This window comes from Diospyros lotus, chromosome 9 (assembly GCF_014633365.1).
Source record: "Diospyros lotus cultivar Yz01 chromosome 9, ASM1463336v1, whole genome shotgun sequence".
Lineage (NCBI taxonomy): Eukaryota > Viridiplantae > Streptophyta > Magnoliopsida > Ericales > Ebenaceae > Diospyros > Diospyros lotus.
In genome coordinates, this window is record NC_068346.1 from 35,340,046 (window position 1) to 35,367,413 (window position 27,368).

The 27,368-nt window shown below is 35.0% G+C and overlaps 2 protein-coding genes across 8 annotated transcripts in view; one reads left to right on the plus strand and one right to left on the minus strand.

Moving 5' to 3' along the window:
• LOC127809475 (nuclear pore complex protein NUP98A-like) overlaps positions 1–10,657 on the plus strand; it is a 40,316-nt gene extending 29,659 nt beyond the window's left edge. Inside the window, exons 1-11 of one of the 3 annotated variants that reach the window (XM_052348292.1) lie at positions 1,441–1,581; positions 2,159–2,407; positions 4,143–4,625; positions 4,765–4,992; positions 5,097–5,803; positions 5,973–6,063; positions 6,169–6,226; positions 7,104–7,242; positions 7,891–8,010; positions 8,155–8,329; positions 9,733–10,657. In XM_052348292.1, the coding sequence (XP_052204252.1) occupies positions 1,563–1,581; positions 2,159–2,407; positions 4,143–4,625; positions 4,765–4,992; positions 5,097–5,803; positions 5,973–6,063; positions 6,169–6,226; positions 7,104–7,242; positions 7,891–8,010; positions 8,155–8,329; positions 9,733–10,421 (2,958 nt within the window). In that variant the 5' untranslated portion in view covers positions 1,441–1,562 and the 3' untranslated portion in view covers positions 10,422–10,657. Of the gene's footprint in view, positions 1–1,440; positions 1,582–2,155; positions 2,408–4,142; positions 4,626–4,764; positions 4,993–5,096; positions 5,804–5,972; positions 6,064–6,168; positions 6,227–7,103; positions 7,243–7,890; positions 8,011–8,154; positions 8,330–9,732 lie in introns of those variants that run through there. The other 2 variants (XM_052348290.1, XM_052348289.1) reach the window with 2 other exon arrangements.
• Positions 10,658–12,133: 1,476 nt separating this feature from the next.
• Positions 12,134–27,368, minus strand: part of LOC127810089 (heavy metal-associated isoprenylated plant protein 43-like) — a 72,416-nt gene continuing 57,181 nt past the window's right edge. Inside the window, exons 1-3 of one of the 5 annotated variants that reach the window (XR_008025354.1) lie at positions 13,468–13,489; positions 13,305–13,380; positions 12,134–13,208 (exon numbers count right to left, since the gene is read on the minus strand). Coding sequence is in view for 3 of the 5 variants with exons in the window: in XM_052349344.1 (XP_052205304.1) it covers positions 12,919–13,208; positions 13,305–13,380; positions 13,476–13,481 (372 nt within the window). In the remaining 2 variants the exon portion in view is untranslated. Of the gene's footprint in view, positions 13,209–13,304; positions 13,381–13,467; positions 13,490–18,075; positions 18,108–27,368 lie in introns of those variants that run through there. The other 4 variants (XM_052349344.1, XM_052349342.1, XR_008025355.1 and 1 more) reach the window with 4 other exon arrangements.

Consider the following 27,368-nt stretch of genomic DNA (forward strand, 5'->3'; position numbering starts at 1 on the left):
ATAGTTTAAATCGAATAGATCAAATTTGTCTCGAAACTTAAATTGAACTAATCGAATAGATTTTTAAATCAAATAAATTAAAAAAAAATCAAAAAAGCAAAAAACAAAATTGATCGAAAAAATTAAAAAATTAAAAAAAAAATCCAAAAAAAGAAAAAAACCAAATAATTAAGTGAAAAAATGATGTTATTTTTAATATTTTGATCGATTTGGTTGTTTTTATTTTTTTCAATATAGAGATTAAATCGAATCAAAATAATCGAAATTACTAAATTTAAAAACTGAATCGAATCGACTTATAGCTTGAATCAAATAGAATTGACAAATTTTATCAATTTGGTTTGGTTGTTTCACTTTAACATAAATGTTGCTCACCCAGCCATTGTTTTGCTTGCCTGCTTTCTCATTTCTTTTTCCCCTCCCGTGGTTACCAATGCAATCATTGATTGTCGCCGTCTTTGTCTTGTTGCCATCACCTTTTCGACTATTGTTGTATTCTCGGAGGAAGGAGGATGTAGTAGTGGTCGACGAGACGACAAAGTGAAGATAGCGAAGGTCAACGATTGTATCAGTGACCATGAAAAAGAAAGAGAGCAGATAATAGATAGGTAAAACAATGACAAGGTTTGTAAATTTATAATTTGTGCGACAGTATTTTTGTCTTTTTATCGTCATTCGATAACCCCCTTGGTAGATTTGTCGAGCATAATAGATTAATTCAAATTTTAATGATGTCCAATACAAAATTAAAAGTTTAAATATAAAATTAATAAAAAATAAACATATATTCTATAATGCATTCAAACTCATTCTAGAAACAAATGTTGAAAAAAAATTAAAAATCTTTGGTCAGAAACAAAAAAAGTTTTGTGATTAAAAAATTGATTAGAGACGGATTTTTTTTATATTTCTAATATTTTCATGCATTTCCAATATTTTCTTAATATTTTAAAATTGTTCCAAAATGTTTTAAAATTACAGAAATGAGAAATTTTTTTTGTGGCTTTTTTGGGGTTTTAAAAACATACGACATGTTGAAACGGTACCTCCAAAACTTTTCCGTAAATCATGGATTATATTAGCAGAAATTTACAAAAAACAAATCCTATTTTAAACAAAGTTAAATTTAATTGGGTTGCATTACTTTAATTCTTTCTCTACTATATGTGGATTTTGAATTTAAATTTATAAACACGATGAATTTAAGTTTGGGTTAATAAAATACCCATGCGAGGCTTAGCATGGGAGGTAAATTTAATTTCTCAAACACGAGGGACCCTTTCGCAAAGGGCAGCAATGTAATTTGTTAGAACGGAGGGGCATCTCGTGTAAAAAGCTTCCAACGGCATAATCCGCGTAGCGTAGCGGTTATAGCTTGAGAAGAAAGCTACTCGGCGCGCTGCCATCTCTATATATATGACCCTACTACGTACTGAAGGAAGATCCATTGCTTCGAATCGAATTATGCTTTGAATCTCTCCCTGGAACATTGTAGATTCATCCATTCAACTCACCGCCGCATAATTCGCTTCGCTCAGCCGGGAATTTGTTCCCCCAAGAAGATGTTCGGGTCCGGATCTGGTAAGTATCTCCATTTCTTATTTATCTTGCAGACATATACGTAGACGTTTGTAATCTGTGGATTTAATGCAATTGTTTTTGTAGAAAATAATACAGTAGTTGTAGTGTTCGTTTCTGAATGGAATCGGGTGCAAGTTTTTGAAATGATGGTGGTTTATTGATTGATTTCTTGCCTGATTCTTGGGCTTTCCATGGTGTAATTGTGCATTTGATTTAGTCTGCACTAGTGAGGCAACTTTAACATGCAATGATAGATTGTTTTTTTAATACTTATTTCTTCTCCTGGCGTGTTTGTGTTTATGGGTTTATTCATCAATTACTTGGAAGCATTTTGCAATTTCTTGGATAATGCTGTAGGAATAAATTTCTATCCATAATGTTAATGGCATTGTTTTTTATATGGCAATCGCCAGAAACTAGCTGTTTCAATTGAGCCTGAGGTGGATTAGGTGGAATTTGAAACAAAGCCTCCAAGTTTATGGTTGGTCCTAGAGAGCAACTTCTGTTCTTTTGGGCTGCCACATGCGAGTTAAGATCATTGTACTTGTTTCTTAATATTTTCATTTTCTTATAGCAGGTTTTGAGCAGTCATCTAGTAGCCCATTTGGGTTCGCATCAGGTTATGGGCGGAAAGGCAACACAGGCGGTCCATTCACTCCCACACCATTTGGGAGTCCAACTCCTTTTGGTTCACCCACAGGAGGATCAATATTTGGTGGAACTTCAAGTGTTGTCTCTGGAGCAGACTCTGCACTCTCAGGGGCAAGATCTACATATACTGCTCCATCTTCTCCTGCTTTCGGGAGCTCTTTCTCACCTTTTGGTGGTTGGTACTCAAATGATATGATTCAGTTTCTTTTAAGTTTTACTTGCTGGGACAGTCACTCACCAAGTTTCTCTTTTACTGTTAGGCTGTGTTAACATCGGCACCAGATGAGTAATATTAGGCTGGTACCGGGACCTGGAAGTCTTGACTCCACAGTCCATCATTCTGGAAATCAGAGTTGCCTTTCATCAAATTATATATAGAAGACACGTGCATTCATCTTTAAATATAGAACAGAAATGAAGTCTCTCTTTATTCATCTTTCATTTCCGATCTGGAGAATACTTCTCCTACACTGTAATATATTCTAGAGAGAGTTCTGGTTGATAAGTTGCACATAGTTGATAGAAGAAGACACATGATGGTGCATTGTAACTTAAGCACATGATGTACATTCCTAGTTTTGCAGAATCACCTATCTGGCATTTTCAACAAAAGGGTGTCCCTAGTAAACAAGGCTCTCTGCTTGAAAGGATCAGCAGAGGTAGCCTTACCTTTACATTACAAACAGGTTGCTTGAAAGGACTAGAAGCAACTTTACTGTTGCTAACATTAGGCATTTTTAGTAATATGGAAAAAATTAAATGATGCGGAGATTGTTTGACGTAACTTTCATTTTTAATTTTTTGATTCGTTTAAAACATGAGAATTTAGTATGTTGTTTTCTATCATTTTTTGTGTTTGATTTTTTTTTTTTTTTACTGCCAACTGGTAACTAGAGTGATTGGAGGTCTCTGATGACTCCTTTTGCCAGTTGCCAAAACTCAGGTGATTCCCAAGTGGTGACGCCAGTGACTTGCCAGTGGTGACGGGTGGGAGAGGGAAGAAAATGAAAACAAAATGAAGGGGAGGGGGGCAAGTTTACAAGTCCTATTTTTACATGACTTTGACTGCTCACGTCGTCAATCTTCGGCACTTATTTATTGGAAAAGTTGAAGCGCCATGGAAATTTCTTATTAATAACGAGTTATGAATTCCATTTTAAAACATGACTGCATCCATAAGCTGATTAGAAAATGTCTGTCTTATATTGCATTGGTTCACAATATACATCATGCGGTTTCATACTTGAAAGGCTGCCAGAGTAGTTAAACTGTTTTTAAATGTTTAATTCTTTCAAATTACCCCAAGGCTAATTGCGTTGTATTCTTTTTGCCAAATGAGCTTCGTATATCGGGGAATCTGCTGCTTCTGAATTCTAATGCCCATTTAAGTAATTCATTATTGTAATGCAGCTATACCATGGTTATTATATGGGATTTATCAATTAATGATTTTGATGAAATATATTTGGATAATTTTTTGTGAAATGATGGACCACAATAAATTACTTGCTTCAGCACAGATTCTTGATAGATTGCGGAACAATCAGTTGATTCCTTAGATCTTGTTTGATGACAAGAAAATTCATATATTCTTCATCTATATCCAAGTTGATGGCCATCTTGAATCCCTGCTGACTTGGTCAGTAATTCTTTTGGTTATATGTTGCTTGTTTTATAGAAGCACATAATTTGAAAATTTCATTCCTTCATTTGCAGTTTTCTTTGTATTTTCTCATGAAGTTTATGGTATGCACTTTTGTGATTGTTATTCAATTTTCATAAATGATAGTGGAAATATTTTTCTTACTCTAATTTTTTTGCTGTCTTATTTATTAGAATATGTTGTCCTCTTGACTTAGCTAATTCAAATTATTATATGCGAAACATTTTCTCTTGTTTCATATTTGTAGGATCTTCTATATTTGGACAGAAGTCTTCTATTGGAGAATTTTCATCAAGTACTGGAAGCACATTTCAACAAACACAAGCAACTTTTGGCGGCCGTCTGTTTGGTTCTTCTACTTCCACTGCATCAACTGAAAATTCACCCGCTGCTGCTAGTGTCCTGACCTTTGGTGCACATAGCACATCACCTTCTGGTGCTGCAAATATTTCAGCAATCGGTTCATCATCTACCCCTACATTTGGCAGCACAGGCACAGCTTTTGCTGTCTCCAGTGCACCAACATTTGGATCTGGGACAGGGTCAAGTAACTCTATATTTGGAGTATCTAACACCTCCGTGGTTGGAGCATCAAGCAGCCCAGGCTTTGGTACACCAGGAGGCACTGCACAATTTAGTTTTGGTACTACTACAACATTTGGACAATCATTTGGCGGTGGCAACTTAGTTGGAGCTGCTCCTGTTTTTGGCATTCAGAGTTTCTCCTTTGGTGGGTGTTATCCATATCTCTTAATGATATTTGTTTAAAGAAGCATTTCCCCGATTATGAGGGAGCTATGGTACTTAATACTTGCGTCTTTTGATTAGTACTCACAAGAGGCACTATTATTGCCACAATCTGTTTGCAGGAGTCCCAGCCACAATGCCAACACTCGGAACCGCAAGATGTGAGCAGGTTGGTATTGGAAGTCAACGCAGAGGAAGTAGACTAGCAGCTTACACTGCAACATCGGAAGAAGATGGTGGGAGTGGGAATCAGCCTACTGCTAAACTACAGTCCATTACAGCCATGCCCCTTAACAAAGACAAAAGCCATGAAGAATTGAGGTGGGATGATTATCAGCAGGGTGATAAAGGTATGCATTGCTGTGTGATTGCTTGTGGTTTCTTCTGTTTTTGTTTAGCATTCTTATTGAAATGCTATGTATTGACTCTTCTTTCACATTGATCTGAAATTCAGGCGGGTTCTCTGGTGTATGTCAAGCTGCAGGGGTGACTGTTAATGTTGGTTCCACTACCTCAAACTACTCTGCTCCTTTACCTACGCCACTTTTTCAGTCATCATTGAATCCCTTCTGTCCCTTGACCTCTGTAATTCCATTTGTGCCATCATCTCTTCTGCCTAGACCGCCATCTACAAATTCTTTCAGCATAAGATCATCTGCAGCTCTGGCCAATAATTCTCCATCTTTGTCTAGCCCATTATGTATAGGACCACCTACTTCAGCTTTTGGCTCATCTTTTTTTACCGGATCGTCATCTGCAAATCCTTTCAGGATAACACCATTTTCTGTACCTTCTCCTCCTGTAACAACGGCAGCCCCTGTATTTCTGACCAATAGTTTTCCATCTTTGTCTAGCCAATCATGCTCATTTATAGGACCATTTCCCTCTATCTCTGTTTCCGCTTCACCTTTGCAAACATCTTCTGGATTTAACTGTGGTTTGAATTCTGCGAACACACAATCATCCCCACTATCTGTGTCCGTCGGACCCTCATTCACACATACAAATGCTTTGTTTCCACAACCATACATTGCCCCTTTCTTCAGTCAACCAAAAGCCTCTAATGCACAACCAGTTGGACCTCAAGTGGGGGAAAACTTCTTGTCTAGCATACCACCTCTGTTTTCTGTGAACAATCTGCCTGGTTCTACTCAAGCTGGTGTAAGTTATTGGGTTGACTGTACTTTCATTTTATCTGTTTTTAGAATCTTTTCCCTAGTTCTTTTTCTTTTAAATGTTCTTTGTAGTTTCACTTTATATGCGAGATTCCAGCTTTTGTAAACAAAATTTTGGATGTATCTCTCATTTTCTTCTGTACATGACGTAGCAGCAGCCTTCTTTGTCTACTCCTTTGCGGCCAACTCTCACAACTCAGCCGGCACCTACTTTTACTACTAGCCATTTTCCTCAATCATCAACAGGTAACTGAGAGTTTTTATTCAAATCTGTTCTTTTTGATGGATACAATGTCATTTTGTGGTTAACTACATGCAACTATCATTTTATTTTTGATGTTGCTTTGGAAGGTTTACGTGGCTTTGAGAGCATTACCTCGGGATGTGGTCAGAGCACCTTTAGAAAACTGTATGCTTCATCTCTACCTTTCTATACTAATTATTCTAACTTGTTCTGTTAATTTAATCTAGAAGTTAATAATGACAAATGTTATTACTAAATTGTTGAAGTTGTAAAGAGATGCATGGTGTTTTTCCCGTTAAGAGTTTTTGCCTCAATGAGAAAATTGTGGATTTTTTTTTTTTTTTTCAAATTTGGTTAATACACACCCAACCAAATCATGTGTGCATGCATGTGCATTTTAGTTGTATGCTCAACTTGTTCTGCGTGGATGTCTCTTTTGAAACTGAACTTTGTTGCCTTGATTTACGCGTCATTTGTACAGATCCCTTGTATCTTCATTGAAATTTTTATGCTACTGAAGCAGACATATTTTTGAGGCAAACAAGATTATGGACTCATCTTAGCTTCCATGTAAAAATGTAATGATTTAGCCCCCAGGGGCATAGCCAAGTGGTAAAGGGATAGGTTGAAAGCTTGTCTGAAGATTTTTAGTATGGGTTCGATTCCTAAGAGAAACAGAATGTTTCCTTCTGGAGGAGGATCTTAAGAGTGATATTAGTGGTGCTAAGATCTACCACCCTGATTATTTGGGCACATTCATCGATTTACTTCCTCAGTGTAGCTCTAGAGACAGAGTAGCTGAGGATGCTAATGGGGCATAATTCAAAAAAAAAAAAAAATATATAATGATTTATATTCACCGAGAGAGAGGGAGGAAGGGTTTATTCTGGCTACACATGCAAACTTACCCTTTATATTATGGCAGAGCTTATTTCTTCTTTCATTTATTGTACTTTGACACGTGAAGAAAGATTTCAATTTTTTTTTTTCCCTGGCTGAACCAGGCTTTTTGCTGATTTTTGTTGAATTGCGTGTATCTCAGGTCTGATGCTCAGAGCACTGTGCCAGTGCAGCCAGCACCTAATGTGAGCCCTTTAGGAGCTTTACCTACAATGCCTAGGCTGTCAATTTGTCAGGCTGGATCTACATCACCAGTTCGGTATGGAATTTCTAGCATGCCTGTAAGTACAACAGAATGCTTTAGAAGGTTGTATTTACTTTCTTGTATTAACTCCAAACAACAGAGGTTGCCCCTTTTGGCACCTTCGCTGGATAAGGTACCTGTGGAGAAAAAGAAATCACAGAAATGTGGGCAAGAAGATTCCAAAAAGAACATTTCATCTGGAAATGGCTTTTCTTGGATGAGATATCATATTGTGTGTGTGATTTATAGAGGTAGATTTCATTTCAGTAAGGATATGGGATAATTGGCAGTGGTGAAGGCCTAAACCAAGGAGTACAATAATAGTAGTGTACCTTATGAAAAGCCACATATCTCTGCATATGACAAAAATCATTTTGGCTTGTCAGGATGAAAATATGTTAGCCAGAATGTCAACTTCATGCAACATGGTGTTGAGTCATTAATGACCACAAATTAAATTCAGTTGTATTCTTCCAATAAAGCATTGCATCATTGTGCTTTTTCAAATTTATATATAATAAAGCAGTTGTTTTTTTCTTACAAGCCAAACTTCTTTGACATGTAAGTTGTATGTAAAAACCAAAAAAGTTTCACACTTGCCGCCTTTTACAATATTTAGTAAGAGTCATCCGTCATATTAGGAAAAGGTTTTTGTGCATCACAATAAAATTATCCTTTGAAGCAGGTGTCTGATAAGCCTGCAGCTGTTGGAAGGGTGTCATCCTTGCTGACGTTTAGACACTTGTCTCGAAGACGGATTATGTTACCAGTTCGGAATTATGGTGCTAAAAGTGATGGCCCAAAGGTGAGAACCACTTTAAAAACCTACATTTTAATATGGAAAATTATTTCTCTTCCTGTCCCCTTTTCAGGTAGCAACTCCTATTCAACCAAACCCTGGAGATCTATTACATTAATGCTTCTGTTGCCGGAATGTTCTGCTATGCAGGTGCCATTTTTTAGTAGTGATGAAATGGCTGCTGCACCCAAGGCAGACGCTTTATTAGTTCCAAGGGAGAACCCAAGAGCTTTAGTTATACTTCCAGATGAACGGTGGCCCCTGCGGTCTATGAAGGAGAAAATGTCTCATTTGGCACTTCCATCCGTCCATGTGTATAAGAATGGTGAGTGTGTTTTGATACAAAGCATGCTCTGCATTTATTTATATATTTTCAGTCTTTTTTTTGTATGTGTTATGCAAGAGGAACAAAGGTGGATGGTTATCAAAATCCTGATCTGGATTGTAGGATCCAATTTCATGGAATCTGTCCAGATTGCACATAGGATTGGTTCTTAGTAGAGGATCTTATTAGGATCAGTACAGAATGTAAGATTGGGTAGGATGGCAATTCTGATCTGATCCTATACAAACCTAATTAAATCATATTCTGGGATAAAATTACCTATTTACTATCAATTACTTGTTTTGGGCCTTGTGGCTCACAAGACTATTGTCCAAATTAAGAAATAAAAAAAAAGAAGAGTTTTCTTCTGTTATTCTAGAACCAAATTCGAAAGTTTTGTCAAACTGGCCAAGGATGGACCAAGCTTTGTTGAAGCATAGTATTTCTTCTTCTTTGTTGAGGCTGCTGCTGCAACAATAACATTTGTGCTTCTTCTGACTGCTATTACGGGAACACTATTTCTTCTTGTTCTTTTTTTTTTTTCGATCTTCTTTGCTGCTACAACATCTATTCTTCTTCTTGAGGTTGATAGTGTTGTGCATTTTTTTATTACATTAGTTTATATATGAAAATATATTTATATTTGCCAAGCCATTTTATTCTATTACTATTATTATTTGCTTTTTTGTCCTTGTTATCTACTTCTCATGATATTTCTATGTATTGTTTTTTTGGGTAAACTCTAAGCTTATTATATATTTACATATCTATTATTTTATATGCAAAAATTTACTGGACTTAAATTGCTCTTCTTGTAGAATCTTATGGTCTGTGATCCGATCATATTACCGAACCAAAAAACCCTTCCATCACATGCAATTGTATTGTGTATAACAACTTGTAAATGTGTTATATTTATATAGTAACATGTAAGACAGAATTCCGTTCATAATAGAACTTCTACTGTTCAGGGATTAGAGTTTCTTGGCTGTACGTAATGTTTATTGCATATGTCCAGCACTTGCCTCAACTTTAATTCATGCCAATTATGGCCCAAAGAAAAATTTGATAACTAAATATTTCGATATAAAAAAGACACCTTTTGAAAAATACACTAATCATGAAATGGAAACATCCATTTTCTTTCGTCCATCCTCAATATTATATTTTTACCAACATAGTTTGCTGCTACTCTTATTAGCAAACTGGATTTTGTTGAATCGCAAGCAATTCATTTCTTTTGTTTCTGTTTCGAAACCCATGCATTTACTTTTGGATGGCCAAGGTGAGGGATTGGATGGTAAGTGGATGATGTATATATTTCTGTAAGGTGATGTATACATTTCATACGTATGCTAATACTGCATTTTTATTAACCTCTTCTTCTTTCGACATCATTGCAGATCATTTTGCTGAAAATAGTCCTGACATGGAGGGTGCCGATCCTTCCAAATTGATCAAGAAGCCTTATGGAGGAAGCACTTATGATTTCTCCCAGGGAAGAGCTTTGCATACCAGAGCCACAGGTCATGAAGCTGGTGAGGCTGCGATTCTGGAAGAACACGTAGCTGATATTCAAGCATTAATGCCACGGCTTAGGCGTTCTGACTACTACACAGAACCTGGAATCCAGGAGCTGGCTGCCAAGGAAAGAGCTGAGCCAGGATTCTGCAGACATGTGAAGGATTTTGTGGTTGGGCGTGATGGCTATGGCAGAGTCAAGTTTCTGGGAGAAACAGATGTGCAGAAGCTTGATCTGGATTACTACATCCACTTTAACAACCGTGAAGTGATTGTCTACATGGACGAGAGCAAGAAACATCCAGTGGGACAGGGTCTCAACAAGCCTGCAGTGGTCACTCTCCTTAACATCAAATGCATTGACGAAAAGACAGGCAAACAGTACGTCGATGGGCCTAAGGTTGATAAGTACAGAGAGTTTCTGGTAAAGAAAGCAAAAAAACAAGGTGTGGAGTTTGTGTCATATGACCCTGTGGAAGGGGAATGGAAATTCAAGGTCCAGCACTTCAGCCAATACGAGTTTAGAGATGACAGTGAATGGGGAGATGGTTTCTCAACTTTCTTTCTTTGATTGCTGGTGGAAGGAGATATCTGTACCTTTTCAGTTCGATTATATTGGAAAACTCGAATCTTTGTCGTGGCTGCATCCTGTATGGTCTTTTACTCTTGTTCTTTTCTTTGGGAATTGTTGGATTTGGAGTCTGTCTCAAAATGCAATAGTTTTAAGTGGCAATTATCTGGCAATAGATGGACGCTAATGCCATTTCCCCTTATTTTCTTTCTCAATTGTCTCATGTACAATTAATAAAAGCACTTCTTTTGTCATTTTCTTAGTGGAATCTCTTTGGAACAGTTACAGGAGTTGACTTAAATCGTTGGTGGCATGTGTCAGAAGTTGAAATTACAAAGCCTTAAACCACAAACCTAGAACTTATTTTTTTTAGATTATCTGCTGAAAGGAAGGAAAAAGGAAAAAGAAGAAGAGGATACTATTGGCGACTGTTTGACCCTTAAATATGCACCCCACTAGGATTCCTTTTACCTAATTGCATGGTTTTCTTTGTGAATCACAGGGAGATTAGGTAAGGAGTCTTATTTACTGCACACATTTCACACTGAATTTACACAACTTGGTATCAATTGCATGACTTTCTGTCACAGAATGGTACAAGAAGGACCACCATCGTGGTCGATGGCAATGGCGACAAGCTGACATTCTGTGCAATGGCAGTAGGAAGGAAGAGGCTTTGGAGATTTGGGTTTTGGATCTGGTTTCGATGGACCAACACTGATGATCTCTGCTGCCTTTCCAGTCTTCCTCCCTCGCTTTGTCAATTTAACTGCATCAACTTTCCCCACCACTGTAAGTGTCTCCTTGTCACCATCCACCGAAACCTGTTCAATACCACGTGGACGAGTCGTGCTACAAGGTTTGCAGGAGGCATAGAAAAGATTTCCTTCTAGATCATTCTCTACAGAAAAATTAACTTCATGACTGTTTTAAATGGCAAGACTTTTCTTTTTACAATTTCGGCACTGTGGACGTTTTCCTTTAAACCAAGAGTCCTTCTCCAAGTGACTTTTTCTTTTACAAATTCCACATCGAGAATTCTTGCTGTTATTATCGACTTGTTTTCCTTGACTTCCTCTATTTTTAGCATTATCCGTGTCAATTTCATAACGCATTTCTAATCTTTGTTCATGAGCTTCTAGTAAACCCATTAATTCTGCAGCTGTTGATTTGTCTATATCTTTAGACTCCTCAATGTTTGCATTAATTGGGTCTTATTTTTCTGTACAAGTAATTATAATTTTTTCAAAAATTTTATTTTCAGAAATTTCATCCCCATAAGTTCTGAGTTGATTTATCATTTCACCAACCCTAGATCGAGTAATATTGTTTTGTAGTCTCAGAATATTTCATTTTTAGATTTTCAAACATCCTTCTCAAAGTTTGAAGTTTGCAAGTTCGTACCTTGTCGCTAGCGGCCTTGAACTCTTCTTGCAACTTATCCCAAGCTGCTTTTGTAGTTTCTGTTCTCATGATCCTTTGAAAGTATTCATTGGTCAAGCTCATTTGTGCCGTAGATAAAGTGGAGATATCATTTGGGTTAGTGTACCCATTATTAACGATATCTCACAAATTTTGGGCACAAAAGTACGTCTTCATTTTGATAGACCAAAAATCATAATTATCGCCGTTAAAAGTTGGAGTTAGAATTGGAATGGATGAGTAGAATGCGTCGACCATAGTGTAAGCTTATGCCTGATAAATATCGAATGTAGTTTTGATACTATTGATAGTATTTGGTTGAATGGAATGAGTTAATTTTGTAGAAGTTGGTGAGGAATGGTTAGTGAATTTTGGAAAGACTAATTTTGTGGGGTAGAAGAGTGGGACTCAAATTGAAAGACTATGAAAGTTGGGGGAGGAAAAAACAAATTAAAAAAGATGCAGGTTTGACTTTTCAATAAGTTACTTGATTTTCTTTGATTGCTTGATACAAAATACATACATAATTCCCTTTCCCTTTATTTAATACAAATTCTAGATAATTCTATCACTTATTTAGAATTGGAACTTTCTAGAAATATACAACAAAATAATAGCCACAATTGCTTTCTTGCTGTCCAAGTTTTTCTAATTTCAGCTAGAAATTCTATTCTAGTTTTTTCTAGAAATGTGCAGCATATTTCACGTTTCAAGATTACGCCGACTACCCTTACTGTTCAAAGGCCGTACTGGATTACCCTTGCTGTTGGATTTATGTTATATATGCTGTATTCTTAAACATTTTATATACCCATTTGAATTTCTTAACGGCCCATTTAGTGGATGGCAGGTCAGTGTAATTTTCAAAATGTGAATATTATGCTGTAATTTAGTGAAACCCCAGTTCACAGGTCAACTTTTGAAGCCTGGAGACATCTCAACTGAACTCACAAGCAGCTAGGTTCCATCTTATTTAGCTCTACAGAATGATGATAAACTGTTTGCAGAAGATCTAGCATGGAATCTCTTGGCCGAATCAACAGATCCTGCAGCTAGCAGTTGCATGGCTTTTCTCTCATATAATGGAGCAGTTGGTGCCACCATAAGGCTCATAGCGCACCTCGACAAGGCGGCAGCAGGCACTGCAACAAGGAGGCAGAGGAGCTGGAGGAGGATTTGCAGGCTTAGGCTTCTCTGTAGGAGGATTTGCAGGCTTGGGAGGATTTGCAGGCTTTGGTTCGCTAACACTGCCGAAAACTGCGGTCTTCCCAGTCTTCCTCACTTGCTTTGCTACTTGAATTGGATCAACGTCCCCAACCACCTTCAGTATCCCCTTCTGTTCATCCACAGATAATTCTGCAATACCTGTTCAGCAAGCATATGCTAATAAATCTGTCTTAAAGTAATGAAAGCATTATTGTTCAGAATCAAATTTGAATGAAGATGATGAAGCAGTGATACCTTCAAGTTTTGCGACTGCTTTCAGTATCTGAGTCTTGCATTTCTCGCAGGCGATGCAGACCTTCAATTCTATTATCTGGAGTAATGTAAATATGCATGGAAACAGATGAACAAGAGATGAAGGAAACTTGAATGAGTGCACCAAAAGGTGAAGTATTATTACCGTATTACCTTCATGGCAGTAGTTTGAGGCAAGAAGCTGGATATTGAACTTGTGACTTCATTTCATTCCTATTTGTACACCTCAAGATAACTCGCTGTTTAAGGGTTATTGGAAGACCTTGACTATGTGAAGGTGGCCTCCATGTGAGCTTAGACCCCATATGGTAAGAAATGTCAGAAAAGCTAGTGAAAGGGCATTATTGGTCTACAAGTTGGCAATAGTACGAAATGAGACAATGAAAGAGGACCTTCAATAACATGTTTTGCACCTGGCCTTTGAATTTTCTAAGCAAGATGTTTAGTGACTGGCCTTTTGTTCTTACTAGCAATAGTAAGATTGCAAAATACTTAATTCTCACTTAATTTTTAATTTTGAGACTTAATTCTTAATTTTATTGATTAGGGTATTCAACCCTTTTTTTTTTATTTAGTTTCAATTTTAAATTATTATTTATTATTAGTATATCTATAGATATGTTAGATGGATCGACGAGAAAAATTTTACTTATCAATCAAAATCATGTAAATTTTGTTATTTCATCAATCAAATAATTTAATCTAGCTGAGTGTCGTGTTAATAATTTATGATAAAATATAATAGCGCACTGTTATGTTGTCTATCGTTGGGCAATTGACTGAGAGAGAGGGGGTGGGCCCATGCATGTGGCGTGCATGTAACGTGTGTCACATGCATGGGGCCCACTCCCCTCTTTCTCTCAGACGATGAGCAACATAATAATTGCCTATAATAATAAATAATTATTTAAAATTGAGATTAAGTGGTAAATTTTTCACCTCATCAATCAGGTCATTAATAATTTAATGTTATTAGCTACCCTACATGGGGAGATTAATTAATCAATTAATTTCATAATGAAGACGTGAATGGAGGTTGTTGAAGACGTGAATGGAGCTTTGGTAGAGGCCATCATTCCACACAACTTCCTACCATACAAAAAGCCTTTGTTTAAAATTAAAAATTAAAATTTTAAATGAAAGTTCTTAGGTGGCAGTTGGGAGTAACAGTTTATTTTTTTATTTTTTTTAAAGTAAAGTTTTAAATAAAATGAGACTTTGTGTAACAGTAAAGTTGTTTAAAAAATCAATTACTGTTTAGAGGTTATTGGATTAAATTTTTTTAACGTAGTTAATTTTTATTTTTTAAGCAAGGTACATAAAATATATTTTATATAAAGGCTTAATACACACGGTGCTACTTCGACAATCAGTTGAGATACGAAATCTTGATGTTTTTGTATATTAGGTATTAAATATTATAATTTTTTAATTGTTAAGAGAGCAAAACAATCCAGTCAACCTATTCAAATATTGTCAACTACTCATTTACGAATGTGCCACTCACGGAAACAAGCGCGTTTATATACGCACTAACTTTCCTTCAAGGAAAAAACTTAAAGTAATAATTTTTAATGCTTAAAGTATAGAATTTTGACGTTTTATACATTAAGGACTATATGTCATATTTTTTAATTATTAACTGGGCATTATATATATTAAGCTTTTAAAAACACTTTATTAACAGGTTTCATAACATCAAAACATTGACAAAATTTTAACATTTGACCTCTAAATAGTAACTAATTTTTAAAACAACTTTATTGCAACGCTAAAGGTTATTTTGTTTAAAGTTTTGTCTAATTAAAAAATTAAAAGTAAAATATGACTCTCAAACGTCAGTCAATAAATTTTTATTTAAATTTTTTTACTTTTTTATATATATGTAACACGAGCCATCCCTCTAATATATATATAACACGTATGTATATTTATGTACACTAGGGATTAAATAAGTAATTATACAATTCTAAATATAATATAAATATAAATAATTTTTTGGGTTTTTTATTTTTAATATAAATGGTTAATTTTATACAAGTAAATAAATTGTTCAGATTTTTAGTGAGAAATCCTAATTAGTCTTGAAGATTATTTCTTATTTCTAATTGATTTCTTGTTTAGTTTATAATCTTATTTTATAGTCTGTTGAAAATTGTTGTTAGGTAAGGAAACCTTAGTCTTGATGGATAAAGAAACCTTAATTTTATTGAATAAGGAAATTAGTCTATAAATAAGATGGTTGACTTGTTAGTCAAGGAGAGCAAATCACTTGTGAGAGAACACTGAGAGTTAGGAATTTGATGTAATTGGGACTCGAGTTTAGAGAGAGAATATTGGGTATTGTAGTTGTAAACTTTACTATATAGTGATATTTTTTCTTTGTCGTCCTAACGGACGTGATTTTTCCTTTTTAGGGTTTTCTATGTAAAATCTCGTGTTTGATTGTGATTGGATCATCTTGTGTTTATTCCTCATCTTATTTTTTTTTCTTCAACATAAATAATTATTCAAATGCAAATACAAGTGTATGGATTCTTCATATACAAAATTATGACTATATAGACTACAAGTGTATGGATTCTTCATATATAAAATTATGACTATATAGAATTATTTTGATTGGGGATAGAGTTGGTGTTTTTAAAAGAATTAAAAAGTCATTAGACAAAATTAAAAAAAAAATCTATCATAATGACTAATGTGGTCTTGGAATGAGTATTCGGTCCATTTGGTTAAATGAAAGTTCATTAGGTCGCAATTGGTAGTAACATAATAGTTTATTTTATATATTTTTTAAAATAAAATTTTAAATAAAATGAGACTTTGTGTAACAGTAAGGTTGTTTAAAAAATCAGTTACTGTTTAGAGGTTATTGGATTGAATTTTATTATCGTAGTTAATTTTTATTTTTCAAGCAAGATACATAAAAGATATTTTATAAAAAGGCTTAATACATACGCTGCTCCCTTGACAATTAATTGAGATATAGAATCTTAATGTTTTTTAACATTAGAGATTAAATATTATATTTTTTTAATTATTAAAGGAACACAAGAAACCAGTCAACCTATTCAAATATCGATAACTGATCATTCACGTAGTGTGTTACTCACGGAAACAAGTGCGTTTATACACATACTAATTTTCTGTCACGATAAGAACTTAAAATAATAATTTTTAATGATTAAAATATCGAATCTTGACATTTTCCATATCAAGGACTACACGTCATATTTTTTAATTGTTGATAGGACATCGTATGTATTAAGTTTTATAAAAACAATTTATTAATAGGGTTTTGTAACATCAAAACATTAACAAAATTTTAGTAACTAATTTTTTAAACAACTTTATTGCAACACTAATGCTTTTGTCTAAAAAATTAAAAGTAAAATATGATTTGTCAAACGTCACTCAATAAATTTTTTATTTTTTTTTACGAGCCTTCCCTCTAATATATATAACATGTATGTACACTACGGGTTAAATAAGTAATTATACAATCCTAAATATAATATAAATATAAATAATTTTTCAGCTTTTTTATTTTTAATTTAAATGGTTAATTTTATACAAGTAAATAAATAATTATACAAATGCAAATACATGTGTATTTACGACGACAAGTGCATGCATGGATTCTTCATATATAAAATTATGACTATATATAGACTACAAGTGTATGGATTCTTCATACATAAAATTATGACTATATAGAATTATTTTGATTGGGGGATAGAGTTGGTGTTCTTAGAAGAATTAAAAAGTCGTTGGACAAAGTTAAAAAAAAAAATTATCATACTGACTAATGTGGTCTTATTTAGGAATGAGTGCTCAGTCCGTTCGGTTACAACCATGTGTTATCCCTTCTCAAAGTCGGCTCAACCAACTTGCGAGTTTTAGGCGAAAAAGTTTGTCGGGGCCTTCTCAAGAATATTAATTTTTTTATAAAAAATAAATAATACACATTTCTATGAAAAATTCTATTATTTCTTTAAATTAAAAAAGAAAAAAAAGTTGAGGTTTAATGATAGTGAATTTTTAACTAAAATATAATGTCTAAAAGATCAAAAGAAATCAAACAACCTATTACAATAAATAAAGAGAAGGTAAAAATTGAGAAGAAAAAATTAAGAACAATGAGATCTTTTTAGGACTGTAATTGAAAGATTTATAATAAAAGGTAAATTTATAATCTTAAAATCTATGAAATATTCTAGAAGAAATGGTAAAAATTGAGAACAATAGGAAGAGAAAACGTAAAAATTGAGAAGATAAAACATTGTAAATTGATTGTTGGGTCGGGTGTCTTCGAAAATTTGGATTGAAAGTAAGATTTTATTTTGGTCTCAATTTTTTTAAAAAATGTTTATTATTAAAAAATAAAAATATATAGATTACAAAATTTTGAGACCTTTGAAAATGCGGACCTTAGACGGCTGCCTAGATGGCTTTATGGTCGAGCCGGTTCTGCCCTCATATCCCTTTTTTGTTCATCCACAGATCGATACTTCTACGATACATGTTCAGCATATGCTAATGAAAAGTATTGTCCAGAATCAAATTTGAATGAAGATGATGAAGCTGATACCTTCAAGTTTGGGACTGCTTTCAGTATCTGAGTCTTGTTTTTCTGGCAGACCTTCGGCTCTGTTACCTGCAGTAATGTAAATATGCATGGAAACAGATGAACAAGAGATAAGGAAACTTGAATGAGTGCACCTAAAGGTGACGTATTATTATTGTATACCTTCATGGCAGTAGCTTGAGGCAAGAAGCTGGATATTGTACTTGTGGGTTCATTTAATTCCTATTTGTACACCTCATCAAGATAACTTGTTTAAGGGTTTTAAAGAAGACCTTGACTACGTGAAGGTGACCTCCATGTAAGCTTACACCACCCATCTCGTAAGAAATGTCAAAAAGCTAGTGGAAGGGCGTTGGCCTATCAGTTATCAAGAGTACAAAATGAGGAAGTGAAAGAGGGGGAATTGATATGTAACCCACATATGCAATCTTATGCTGTCTGATGCGGGCTTTATCTCCACCCCACCCCCAATGGGGCCCGCGTTAGACAACAGCCCTCATGAAAGAGGACCTTCAATAATATGTTTATTTGAATGTCTAAGTAACATGTTTTGTTATTGGTCTTTTGTTATTACTGTGTTAATTTTGATAATTATATCTCTATTGACTTAATTAACTGTAATTTTATCCAACATATGAGATCAATTTAGGAGACATGTCATTGCTGATATGACACGATATTTGTCATAAAAAAAATATAAATTAGACCCACATGTATAATTTTATTTATTTATTTTCTTATGTGCACACATGGATCCCATTATATATATATTTTTATGATGGATGACTTGCCACATTAGTAATGACACACATTTCTCAAATTGATTTCAAGTGATAGATAAAATTATATCTAATTAAGCCAATTGGGATATAATTATCAAAATTGAAACGTTTGGATGAATTTATAAATTTACAAAAAGGTTTGAATTTATTTTCTATTTGCCCTTGTTGCGGAAGATTACTAATTCAAAAACTGAAAAGAGGTTAGAGCAATATATAATCAAACCAAATAGATATTGAACATATCAGCCAAGAACATGATAGAGCAAGAGAAACTCCCTGTAAATAACTTGTCAAGGCTCAGATCTGGGTTAGTCCAGATTATACCACCCAGGTAACACCAAAATAGGGACACCAAGCCTCACGGAAGCTCACAAGGGACAAGCCACACAAGACCCCCAAATCGGAACCCTAAACCCTCTCGGCCAGAACACCAATCTTCTCCCAAAACCACACAGGTAACGTTCACCACAAGATCCACCAAGGAACAAGAACGATCACAGAGACATGAGATGAAGAACAGTACCCCGAGAACTTACCTCAAGCGGATCTGTCGCGCCAAGTAAATAGAGGCTACTCACCGACCGACCATGGGCTTCCCAAAGGAAAGGAAGATCACTCCAAGAGGATGAGATCTGACCGAAGAAGGAAAAAACCAGCTTACGGATCTCAGCCATCGAAGGAAAGGATCGGGAGAGCAAAGAGAGGAAGAGAGAGAGAGAGAGAGGCCGTCAAATGAGGGTAAAGAAGGTAGAAAAGATGCCTTTTATATGGTGGTGCTAGGGCACGGTTGCAAAGGGCCATTTGGCTTGGGCTTGGGCTTCCTTAAGGCTTGAGCAAATGGGCTCAGCCCATTTCTCCTCCAAAGGCCTAATTAAAGGCTTATGGCCCGACTTTTAATGGGCTGCCAATGGGTGGTATTTTAGACGGTACTTCAATCCCGGGCTGAAGCCTATGAAGATAAACTCGAATATTTCGTCATAGCCTTAGGCCTCTTTGGGAAACAAAAAACAACAAATCTCCACCTGATTCCCAAAGAGGCCAGCAAACACAAACAGAAATATGTACAGCAAAATGCAACATAATGCAGATGATGCATAAGCAACTATCAAGTAATTTTGCCAATGTTAAGTAAATCTAGGCAGCTTTTAAATTTAGCCATAGGCAAAATTTTAGTTCCCATATCAGCAGGATTATATTCAGAAAGCACTTTTTCCAATCTAATAATGTTTTGAGATACGATATCACGAATAAAATGCAGTCTCACATCTATATGTTTGGTGCGTTCGTGAAAAACAGGATTTGTACATAAATGAATTGCAGATTGACTATTAGAGAAAACAATCACATTTTCATTAAGAACACATAGTTCATTTAGCAATCCCTTAAACCAAAGAGCTTCCTTAATAGCCTCTGTAGCAGCAATGTATTCAGACTCAGTGGTGGAGAGGGCAACAATATGTTGAAGCTGAGACTTCCAACTAATGCATGATTCACACAAAGTAAATACATAGGATGATATGGACTTCCTATTATCTCTATCACCAGCATAGTCTGAATTAGTAAACCCTTTTAATATCACATTATTAGACTTATGCTTATATATTAATCCTACATTATAGGTGCCTCTTAAATACTTTAATAACCATTTCACTGCTTCCCAATGATAGGGACCTGAGTTTGTCATAAATCTACTGAGAGTACTAACTGTATAGGCTAGGTCTGGCCTAGTACATACCATGAGATACATGACAGAACCTATAGCATTTGAGTAAGGGATTCTATTCATATATTCTTTTTCTTCCTCATTATCAGGAGATTTATCTTTAGATAATATGAAATGGTTTCCTAAAGGCAAAGATACTGATTTACTATCATGCATACCAAATCCTTTTAAAATTTTTAACACATATGCTGTTTGATGCAAAAATAACATAGAATTTGACCTATCTCTTTCAATTTCCATACCTAGGATTCTCTTAGCCATTCCTAGGTCTTTCATGTCAAATTCTCTACCTAATGCAGATTTTATGCTATTTATCTTTTTGACATCAGGACCAATAAGAAGCATATTATCAACATAAAGTAAAAGAAACACACAGTCATCATTATTTTTGTGCCGAAAATATAAGCAATGATCAAACTCACTTCTTTTAAAACCAATTGTTTTAACAAAGGAGTCAAAACGTTTATACCACTGTCTTGGGGACTGTTTTAAACCATATAAGGATTTTTTTAAGAAACACACAAAATCAGGCTTTCTTTTGTCTTCAAAACCTTTGGGTTGATACATAAAGATTTTTTCTTCTAAATCACCATGCAAGAAAGCAGTTTTTACATCTAGTTGTTCAAGTTCCCAGTCAAAATATGCAACTAATGCAAGCATGACACGAATGGTAGTGTACTTAACAACTGGTGAAAAAATCTCATTATAATCTACCCCTTCCTTTTGTGTAAATCCCTTAACTACTAACCTAGCCTTAAACCTTATTGGTTCTCTATCAGTTGTACCCTCCTTAACCCTATAAATCCACTTGCAACCTACAATGGACTTATCCTTAGGTCTAGGGACTAATTCCCAAGTTTGGTTTTTGTTGAGGGAAATCATCTCCCCTTTCATTGCTTCTATCCATTCTTTTGAGTATTTACTTCTTATGGCTTCCTCATATGTGTTAGGCTCATTTTCAGCTAGGTCTTGATAGCTTGCATAGGCTAATTCAAAATATGAGGCTAATCTTTGAGGTAACCTATGAGACCTTCTTTCCCTATCCCTAGCTAGTTGGTAATCAGAAACTGATGGCTGATCATTTTGAAAATCTTCTACTGTTTCTCTCTCCTCATTTACTTCAGGCTGATTTTGACTTTCTACTTCACTAGAGGTTGAAGAAGTGTTCTCCACCTGATCTGGATTCGTAGGGGCTTGGGTGCTTGAGTTTTTCAACTCTTCTTGAGGACTCTTGTCCTCATTAATTTTGTCACCACAAGGCTTTGTACAAGGCATTTCTGATTCATTAAATGTGACATCTTTACTTATAATGATTCTTATTCCCTTTTGGTTTCTATCCCATAGCCTATACCCTTTGACTCCCTCAGGATATCCTAAGAAAACACATTTCTTAGCTCTCGGCTCTAATTTTCCCTCATTTTGATGAGTGAAGGCTGCACAACCAAAGGTTCTAAGAATTGAGTAGTTGGCACATTTTCCATGCCATTTTTCATAAGGAGTATCACCATTTAATGCAGTTGAAGGAGTAAGATTAACTAGGTAACATGCAGTCATAACTGCTTCTCCCCATAATGACTTAGGTATATTAGAGCTAATCATCATACACCTAACCTTATCTAAGAGGGTCCTATTCATCCTCTCAGCTACTCCATTCTGTTGAGGAGTGTAGGGGACTGTTCTATGCCTAGTAATTCCATACTCCTTGCATAGGTTATCAAAATCAGAATTGCAAAATTCTAAGCCATTATCAGTCCTAAGGTATTTTACTTTCTTGTCAGTTTGATTTTCTATTTGAGTTTTCCAGTTTTTAAAACTTTTAAAAGTTTCTGATTTATCTTTTAAGAGAACAATCCAAACTCGCCTAGAGTAATCATCAATCATAGACAAAAAATACCTATTGCCACCTGATGTGGGTTTTGATGCTGGCCCCCAAAGATCTGAATGAATGTATTCTAAGGCTCTAGAGGCTCTGTGAACATTAGAGGAGAAAGATAGCCTATGATGTTTTCCTAGGACACAATGATCACAGAAAGGGATATCCGACACAAAGTCCTTACCAAAAACACCTTTATCACTTAGCAACTTAAGCCCTTTAACACTCACATGTGCTAACCTGTTGTGCCACTTGATAGTGACATCAGGATTGATTGATGCTATATGGGATCCTAGATTATTAATTACCTCAGCATTTAATACATAGATCCCATTTCTCCTTACCCCTTTACATACTACCATTGATCCTTTAAACATTTTTAACACCCCATTTTCAATTTTTCCAGTAAGACCACTCTTTTCTAATTCTCCAACTGAAATTAAATTTCTAGCCATTTCAGGTATATATCTAACATCTTTTAAATTTAAGACATAGCCATTGTCTAACTTAACAGAGATGTTTCCTATCCCAATGATTTTATATGCTAAGTTACTGCATACTATGGCATGCCCACCTTCAGATTCATGCAAGTTTTCAAACCAATGTTTTTGTGATGTAACATGAAATGATGCTCCTGAATCTAAGATCCATTCATGCATGTATGATTTTGCAGCAACATTAATTTCAGTGGAATCAGAATCTAAGAGCATGTAGACTTCACTAGGATCATATGAGGTTACTACATTAGCTTCTTCTTGATCCTTACCCTTTTCTTTATTTTTATTTTTCTCTGCATAGCAATCTTTAATAAAGTGCCCAATCTTACCACACCCATAGCACTTTTTCCCCTTACCTCGGTTTTTGGATTTGGACCTACTTCTACCCTTTTTCTTACTACCTCCCTCTTGATTTTTAAATTGGGACCTACCTCTCATCATATGGACCTCACCATGCCTTTTCTCATGTTTAAGTTCCATTTCTTTACTTCTTAAAGAATCTATAACAATTTCAGGTGTTAAAGTATCCCTAGCATACTTAATGGCATTTTTTACCTCTTTGTAGATATCTGGAATTGCATTTAATAAGATCACAGCCTTATATTCTTCAGATACTGTTTCACCACAATTAGTGATATCTTGAACTAATTTGTTGAAGACATCTAAATTGTCATCTAGATCCTTAGAGGGGTCAATCTTAAAACTGAAAAAATTTTCTAACAAATAGAGTTTATTTGGTGTAGACTTCTTTACATATAATTTTTCCAATTTTTCCCATAACTCTTTAGTTGTGTTAAGTTTTCCTACCTTTCTTAACACTGAATCAGAGAGGTGTAAGATTATTGAAGTGTATGCCAATTCATCAGCTCCTAGTATTTGTTCTTCTTTAGTACCTTCAGGGTATTTACCATCTATGGCCTTAGATACCTTTTGTTGTACTAAGATCCCCTTCATTTTTTGTTGCCAAATAGAAAAGTCCCCCTTCCCATTGAAAACCCCTAGTTCAAAGTGTGTAGTCATACTCACTAAGTATATGAGTTTCAGACAGAATATGCAGCCTAATTAAATTTAATACAAACACACAGTTTTAAAATTAATTCAGGCAGCAAATTCTCAAGAGGTTAATAAAACAGAACTGATCAGGACTAAACAGAGTAGTGAAGACTGATAAAGTAATCAGTATTATAGATTTGCACACAGCCAAGAATAACTGATATCACACACAGTAAATTATTAGAATGCACTAGGAATGTATCGGCAAAAAAAAATTTTGAGAACAGTAATAGCAGAACAAATAACTAAAGCTGATACAAAAATTTACCGAGCTAGATCTCAAGAGAGAGATCTAGAATGGAATCGGGTCGGATCTCTTGAGCCTGCCAACCTTCACGCGCCAAAGTCTGTCACTACACGCGCTGTTACCAGCCAGAGTGTAGACTGGCACGCGTCGGTCAGGGCGAAGCTACTCGGACTGATGATCACGGATCTGGGGTTGGTTTACCCCGAATCATTCACTGCACAAAGCAATAGGAGTTAACCGATTCGAGTTTCAAGTAAACCCTAGAACCACTTACCGTGAAAAAATCGATCGAAGAAACCAGAGGGCTTTTTCGATTAGGGTTTGATTTTGCACAACCCAGGAGCCACACAAGGCTCTGATATCATTTGTTGCGGAAGATTACTAATTTAAAAACAGAAAAGAGGTTAGAGCAATATATAATCAAACCAAATAGATATCGAACATATCAGCCAAGAACATGATAGAGCAAGAGAAACTCCCTGTAAATAACTTGTCAAGGCTCAGATCTGGGTTAGTCCAGATTATACCACCCAGGTAACACCAAAATAGGGACACCAAGCCTCACGGAAGCTCACAAGGGACAAGCCACACAAGACCCCCAAATCGGAACCCTAAACCCTCTCGGCCAGAACACCAATCTTCTCCCAAAACCACACAGGTAACGTTCACCACAAGATCCACCAAGGAACAAGAACGATCACAGAGACATGAGATGAAGAACAGTACCCCGAGAACTTACCTCAAGCGGATCTGTCGCGCCAAGTAAATAGAGGCTACTCACCGACCGACCATGGGCTTCCCAAAGGAAAGGAAGATCACTCCAAGAGGATGAGATCTGACCGAAGAAGGAAAGAACCAGCTTACGGATCTCAGCCATCGAAGGAAAGGATCGGGAGAGCAAAGAGAGGAAGAGAGAGAGAGAGAGAGAGAGAGAGGCCGTCAAATGAGGGTAAAGAAGGTAGAAAAGATGCCTTTTATATGGTGGTGCTAGGGCACGGTTGCAAAGGGCCATTTGGCTTGGGCTTGGGCTTCCTTAAGCCTTGAGCAAATGGGCTCAGCCCATTTCTCCTCCAAAGGCCTAATTAAGAGCTTATGGCCCGACTTTTAATGGGCTGCCAATGGGTGGTATTTTAGACGGTACTTCAATCCCGGGCCGAAGTCTATGAAGATAAACCCGAATATTTCGTCATAGCCTTGGGCCTCTTTGGGAAACAAAAAACAACAGCCCTTATTTTTAAGGTAGAAGTAAGATTGTTTGTCAAAATAACTTTTCTTTTGCACTTATATAGAGGTAGAAACTCTGACATTGATGAATTCCAGACAAATTAAATAAAAAAAGAAAAAAAATAAATTTTGCCTAATTTTTAATTTTATTGATTAGGGTATTCAACCCTTTTTTTTATTTAGTTTCAATTTTAAATTATTGTTATATTTAATAATAATTAATAATGTGATAAGTCATGTTTGATTACTTAGTCAATAAAGTACTATGAACTTGCCAACTATGGAATTGAGAGTATAGAGATGTTAGATCAATCGTTTGACGACATGAACTATACTTATCAAATAAAATTATGTAGATTTTGTCACTTCATCAATCAAATCATTTAATCTAATTTGTTAGGTTAATAATTTATGGTAAAATATAATAATAATAAACAGTTATCTAAAGTTGAGATTAAATGGTAGATTTTGTCACATCATAAATCAGATCATTAATAATGTTATTTGATGTTATTAGCTACCCTACACTAAATGGGGATTAATTAATCAATTAATTTCACAAAGAAGTGTGAATGGAGGTTGTTTTCGTCTTGATGGGGGTAGGATTGGAAGAAGCCTTCACTCCACACAACTTCCTACCATACAAAAGGCTTTGTTTAAAATTAAAAATTAAAAATTTTAAATGAAAGTTCATTAGGTCGCAGTGGATAGTAACAGTTTATTTTTTATTTTTTTTAAAGTAAAGTTTTAAATAAAATGAGACTTTGTGTAATAGTAAAGTTGTTTGAAAAATCAATTATTGTTTAGAGGTTATTGGTTTAAATTTTATTAACGTACGTAGCTAATTTTTGTTTTTTGAGTAAGATACATAAAAAATATTTTATAAAATGCTTAATACATAGGTTGTTTTTTCGACAATTAGTTGAGATACAAAATCTTAATATTTTTTAATATTAGGGATAAAATAATATATTTTTTAATTATTGAGAGAGTACAACAAACCAATCAATTTATTCAAATATTGTTAATTGGTCATTCGCATGATGTGTCACTCACGGTAACAAGGACGTTCATACACGTGCTAATTTTTCGTCACGGTAAAAACTTAAAAAAATAATTTTTAATAGTTAAGATATCGAATCTTGATGTTTTACACATCAAGGACTACATGCCATATTTTTTAATTGTTAATGGAGTATCGTATGTATTAAGCTTTATAAAAACACTTTATTAATAGAGTTTCATAATATCGAATCTTTTGAAATAAATGACCGTCTTTGGAAAGGGTCATGTCGTATTTTGTATTCTATAATGAAGTGGGACATGTTCCTCCTTACATATCTTTGTGGAATGACGTTGAACCTTAATAGGGTAGGATCCAGATAATAGTCCTTGGGTGGTGCTGCACTTTGAATTGTTGTTATAATGCATTGCATCATGATGTTGGGCCATGGGTTGCATTCATTGAGGGTCATTTTTTGTATGTGTTGGGAGCGTGAACATTGACATGACACAATTGACTTATGAGTGTTGACTTGCGTATGATAGACGAGTATATGCATTAGAGCATTCGTGTGTATGATATGCGAGTATATGAATAAATTTTTAATAATTTTTTAGAACGCCATTAATCTAATTATCAGTTAGGGCCCCACCAACTCTTGAGTCGGTCCTACTTCCCAATCTTCCGCACTTATTTTACTACTAGAATTGGATCAACTTCCCCAACAGCCCTTAGTCAAAGTTGGCTCAACTAACTTGGAGGTCTTAGGCGAAAAAGTTTGTCAGAACCTTTTCAAGAATATTATTTTTTTTATAAAAAAATAAATAATATACCTTTTTATTGGAAAATTATATCATTTTATTAAATAAAAAAATAAAAAAATTAAGTTAAATTTCAATCAACTACAAAATACGATAATCTCTCAATGTAGTGAATTTTTAACTAAAATATAACATATGAGAGATCAAACGAAGCCAAACAATTTACTATAATAAATAAAAAAATATTAAAAATTGGGAACAAAAAAATTTGAAATGCTGGAATTATTTTAGG